Consider the following 2,346-nt stretch of genomic DNA (forward strand, 5'->3'; position numbering starts at 1 on the left):
GAACTGTATTCAAGTTAACACTATCATTATGATTGAGCATACTAAATTAATATACGGCATTAAAAAATAATATTTGATCCTGTTTTTTATTATTGATCTTTCTTTTAACGATTGATGATATTTATAACCAGTATATCTTTTGATATTGATTTCATAATCAATTTTATTGCTTGGTTGCGCCCTCCATTCAGTAGGTTAGCTTAGTATATAAAAAAGCAGCACGAGACGAGCAAGCGAAGTGAGCGTGTCGCGGCAGCGACCAGCAAGTGCCGGAAACCAATTTGCTTGAATTTCCGAACATGTTCTCCCATCAAATTATGTTTTAATTAATATAATGTTAGTATAAAAATATAATCAACATTTACTTACTTTTAAAAAATAGACATCTAAATTTTATTTTTAATGCTCATTTGCCTTAGTTTTGAAGCCTAAAATAAAACTATCAAAGTTAATTCACACAAATCAAAATTTTTTTGCGTAGCTCAGATCAGATTTAAGATATGCATTGCAAGATATGCATTGATTTCATTTATTTTGTCTCAGAGAACGAGGATCAATCATTAAAAAGATGACCGTTTAGATTTTTTGCTTGCTGCTATTGCAAATTTAAAATGATCATTTAAATACATGCCTTTATGTGTTATGTAAGTACGGTACAAAGGGGATAAAATTTGTTAGGTATTCAAAGAATAGCTCCAAATCTCGAAATTAAAGGTACTCGCTACAACACAGACGCCGCTTTCACGGTAAACCTCACCGGCTGGAGAAGGCTACGTGGACCACTGACGTGATTAGCCCACATCAACCTACCTGACGTTATCAGCAGCGCCTGAGCCTGGCTTCCTTTCATTTTAGATGAAATTGCGGCTAATCCAGCGCTGTTTTCTTCAGTTTAAAAGAATTTTATCATTTAAAACAGCGTTATTTTTATCTTGCTACACTCTTGGACATTTTAGAAAAACACAAAAAAAAATGGATCATGATAACAATGTAATATGAAGTTTATTAACTGTCACGATATTTATTTTTAGTTTGTTATAATTATTAATACAAAGATTGAACACAGAGAAAAATTCATTCGATCCAGCGTCTTCCGGGTACCTGACCGAGCACTAAAAAAATAACCAATTTCATTCATTTTTATGGATAACTTCACACTTCACACTTCAACAAAAAACATTTACTATGGCGAAATTGTTCCCACAAAAACAACCTAATGGTTCTTTAGACAATTTCCCTGTACCTCCTATGGTTTCAGATTTCCCCATGCTGTCCCAGTTAAAAAAACATACCGTATATGACCAGTGGTTCACAATATGAACGCTGTTATCATAATTAAATTTTTTTTAACGTTTCTCTAAATATGTCCATAAGTCTTTTTTACTTGCATATTTTACTTCATTATTACCTTCATATAACTGATGAAGTAGATTTTGTAGGTAGGTATTAATTGTCAAGTAGAGATAATGATAAATTAATGATTATGAGTGAAATATTTATTTAGACTATCGCAACACATAGACAATTGTTTTAGATTTTGCGACAAATAAGGTGTTATCGGGATTATTTAATAAAGTTATAGTTTCTGTCGTTAAACCGCTGAAGATGGATACTCGTATACCCTTAAATTTGTTGATCAAAGCACGTCCTTGATCTTAAGATCGCATATCGTCGCCTTACTTTCTCAAACTCGTATCTTAAAGCATAAAGTTATTGAAATGCAAAAAATGGATTGTATATTCAAATTTTGCAGGCTGATTTCACATCGCATTTCCTTCATGTTCACACACTGGCTTTTACCTTTTTTTTTACTTTTTCATTGAAGCTTAGCAATAAATCTACGAAGAACCTACAGCTATCTTAGGTGTGGGTTTGGCCTCCTTGAAGCCGTTACGGAAGCGCCTCCTGACGATCTTGAGGTGGCACATACGGCCGCTACCGGTGGTCTTCCTGCGCTTGGCCTTCACTGACCAATGGTAAGAACGCAGTATTGCTGCAGGGTATCCGCACTGTGCACATTTGGACTTCTGAATGTGGTAAGAAGATCTACCACATCGTCTGCACAGCGCGTGAGTCTTGTTGCGGGGTTTACCAAAGCTCGACGTACCCTTCGTCATTTTGTCAGACTCTGACAATCAAAGTAATGCATACAAATGAACTATGAGATAATAAAATTATTTATGAGAAATTTAAAATAAATAGAAAGTTTTTCTTGAATAATCATTTCCATTTCCTGAATAATCACTCTTTATAATATACGAGTTTGAGAAAGTAAGGCATCGATTTTGAGTTTTAATGCAAGTCCAAACCGTAGCAAAAGTAAACGAATTGCCTGAACGAGTCCAG

The 2,346-nt window shown here is 34.4% G+C and overlaps 1 protein-coding gene across 1 annotated transcript; it reads right to left on the bottom strand.

Moving 5' to 3' along the window:
• Positions 1-1,838: 1,838 nt before the first annotated feature.
• Positions 1,839-2,117, bottom strand: LOC113236856 (60S ribosomal protein L37-like). The gene has a single exon (XM_026473064.1). It carries the CDS (start codon positions 2,115-2,117, stop codon positions 1,839-1,841), a length of 279 nt encoding a protein of 92 aa, XP_026328849.1.
• Between the last annotated feature and the right edge of the window lie 229 nt (positions 2,118-2,346).

The sequence above is a fragment of the Hyposmocoma kahamanoa genome, unplaced genomic scaffold (genome assembly GCF_003589595.1).
Source record: "Hyposmocoma kahamanoa isolate Upper Pololo Valley unplaced genomic scaffold, ASM358959v1 92, whole genome shotgun sequence".
In the NCBI taxonomy this organism is placed as follows: domain Eukaryota; kingdom Metazoa; phylum Arthropoda; class Insecta; order Lepidoptera; family Cosmopterigidae; genus Hyposmocoma; species Hyposmocoma kahamanoa.

Bases quoted from the DNA above. Each gene is read 5' to 3' on its own strand.
- LOC113236856 (XM_026473064.1), bottom strand. From the start codon at position 2,117: ATGACGAAGGGTACGTCGAGCTTTGGTAAACCCCGCAACAAGACTCAC.